At 61.4% G+C, this 2,379-nt stretch overlaps 1 protein-coding gene across 1 annotated transcript in view; it reads left to right on the top strand.

The window, feature by feature from the left end:
• Positions 1-6: 6 nt before the first annotated feature.
• The window catches only part of LOC113209793 (putative sodium-dependent multivitamin transporter), a 3,375-nt gene continuing 1,002 nt past the window's right edge, over positions 7-2,379 (top strand). The window contains exons 1-8 of the mRNA XM_052277399.1: positions 7-87; positions 722-881; positions 980-1,045; positions 1,188-1,239; positions 1,350-1,417; positions 1,502-1,656; positions 1,735-2,094; positions 2,194-2,377. Coding sequence (XP_052133359.1) covers positions 35-87; positions 722-881; positions 980-1,045; positions 1,188-1,239; positions 1,350-1,417; positions 1,502-1,656; positions 1,735-2,094; positions 2,194-2,377 — 1,098 coding nt within the window. The 5' untranslated portion in view covers positions 7-34. The remainder of the gene's footprint in view (positions 88-721; positions 882-979; positions 1,046-1,187; positions 1,240-1,349; positions 1,418-1,501; positions 1,657-1,734; positions 2,095-2,193; positions 2,378-2,379) is intronic.

Raw genomic sequence — 2,379 nt, 5'->3', positions numbered from 1 at the left:
CCGCCCGTCCGACTCCTCCGCCGAGGAGTTCCTCATGGGCAGCGGCCAGATGGGGACGCTGCCCGTCGCGCTGTCCATGCTGGCGAGGTAAGGACTGCGGGCCCTGTATAGGGGAACAGGGCTGGGCGAGGTGTGAAGCGGCGGCAGTCACGAAGTCCCCCGGCCGCAAGGTCTCGGTCGGGGTCGCAGCAACGAGCAAGCGCACCGAGCACCATCAGCTAACACGCCGCAATGCCGAGGCCATGCGCTCTCCCCCCGCGCCTCCCTCAAAACGACCCATATCGCCTCTGCCCTGCGCCCGTCCGCGCGTCCGCTCGGAAACAAAAACGAGAGGTTGACATAGCCGCTGCTGCCCCGCTGCTGCTGCGGCCCGGGGCGCACTAAGTGAGCGCGGCCGCGCGCCGCTGTATCGCCCTAATCGACTTGAGCCTTATCAACAACGCGTCTGGATTAGGGGGCAGCAGCGCTGCCTTGAGCCGCGAGTGAGGCGCCTGCCTGGGCCGCACCGCGTGAATCGCGAGATGAGCCGAGATAGCCTGCGCTCGCGTCCCATCGGCACTGGAGGCGATGGAGATGGTGGGGATCGTGACTATTTGAGCCCCCCCCTTGCCCCCCCACCCCTCCGCGGGCCCCGCGGGCCCTGCCACGCACTGCGCGCGTAAATACTGCCATCGAGTTGAGTCACCCCGCTCTGTCCTCACACAGGTGTGTTTGCTTCCAGCTTCCTCTCCTCCATCACCCTCATGGGCCAGCCCGCCGAGGTGTACCTGTTCGGGCCGCAGCTCTGGCTCTTCGGTGTGGCCGCGTTCCTTGCCATCCCCGTCATCAACTACGTCATGATCCCCTTCTTCCACAAGCTGCAGATCACGTCGGCGTACGAGGTGAGCATGTTTACCATATATCTTTTTTGCACCGCCCCCCAATTACCTGGTTTCCGGACGCCATCCTGACATACTCACCCTGCGTGAACTGATTGCAGTACTTCGGAATCCGTTTTGGGCGAAACGTGCAGCGCCTGGCGTCCATCCTATTCACCATCCAAATGGTGAGTACTGAGTACTGCCCGTCTGGCCCGAGCTTCATGCTGCATGGCCGGCCTAGATGTGTGTCCCCATGGCAGGAGAGTGATGGTGAGGCTTACTACTAGTGCCCGTGTGCGTGACTCGAAACGCTTTGTTTGCTCGCAGATCCTGTACCTGGCTCTGGTCCTGTACGCCCCCGCGCTCGCGCTCAGTCAAGGTAAGGCTGCCGCTGCCGCTGCACAGTTCACACCCTTATATCCTTTTGACGGCCAGCCGGCCGCCTTTGTATGACAACAGACGCGTCAGTGTTGTTTCTCTGTTCTGCAGTGACGGGCCTGCACACGCTGCTCGTCGTCACCGCCATGTACTTTGTCGTCATCTTCTATACCACCATTGTAAGTGCGTCTCTTGTCATATTTCGTCGTACATACACTTACAAAAGCCGACGGGTTTGAAGCCAAAACCTTCGACTGTTCCAGGGTGGCATGAAGGCGGTGGTCTGGACTGACACATTCCAAGTTGTAGTCCTATACGTGGCCATGTTTGCCGTGCTCATAAAGGGCACCGTTGATATCGGTGGGTTTGGCGTGGTCTGGGAAACAAACGCTCAGCACGGCCGCAGCGATCTGTTCAAGTAGGCGCCAGTCAAATTTACTTTGTTATTTTGCGAAGTTTGATCGCAGATTAACAAAAGTTCTTTCTTGCACTCCAGGTGGAACGCGGATCCAACTGAGCGTTACTCCGTTTGGTCGACGTTGGTGGGGGCGGCCGTGCTGCACACTGCAGTGTACGGCGCCAACCAGCTACAGGTGCAGCGCTACCTCACGGTGCGCACGGTGGCGCAGGCGCGGCAGATGCTCTGGATCAACTGCGCGGGGTGGACCGTGGTCGTGCTCCTCACCGTGTACGCCGGCATGCTCATCTTTGCAAAGTACGCCATGTGCGACCCCATCCTGGCGGGGCGGGTGTCCAAGGCCGATCAGCTGTTCCCGCTCTTCGTCATGGACACGGCGGGCGACCTCTCCGGCTTCCCGGGCCTCTTCGTGGCGGGCATTTTCAGCGCCGGCCTCAGGTAAGCTGCCTGGAGGACCAAGCCGGGCCGGGTTGCCAGAGCGGCTACGACGATAACCAGCCCCTCGCCTTACACGCAAGCTCTTTCTCCTCTCGCCAGCACGGTGTCCACGGGGCTCAACTCGCTCGCCGCCATCTGGTTCGCGGAGATGGACGGCACCGACTTCAAGGCCAAGCTGACTGAGCGGAAGGCTGGGCTGACGGTCAAGATGCTCGCCCTCGGCTTCGGCCTGCTGTCATTCGCGCTCGTCTTCGTCGTGCCGTACATGTCCGGCCTGGCGCCGGT

The sequence above is a fragment of the Frankliniella occidentalis genome, unplaced genomic scaffold (genome assembly GCF_000697945.3).
Source record: "Frankliniella occidentalis isolate FOCC.00 unplaced genomic scaffold, Focc_3.1 Scaffold10, whole genome shotgun sequence".
In the NCBI taxonomy this organism is placed as follows: domain Eukaryota; kingdom Metazoa; phylum Arthropoda; class Insecta; order Thysanoptera; family Thripidae; genus Frankliniella; species Frankliniella occidentalis.
This window is presented reverse-complemented; position numbering and strand designations above follow the sequence as displayed.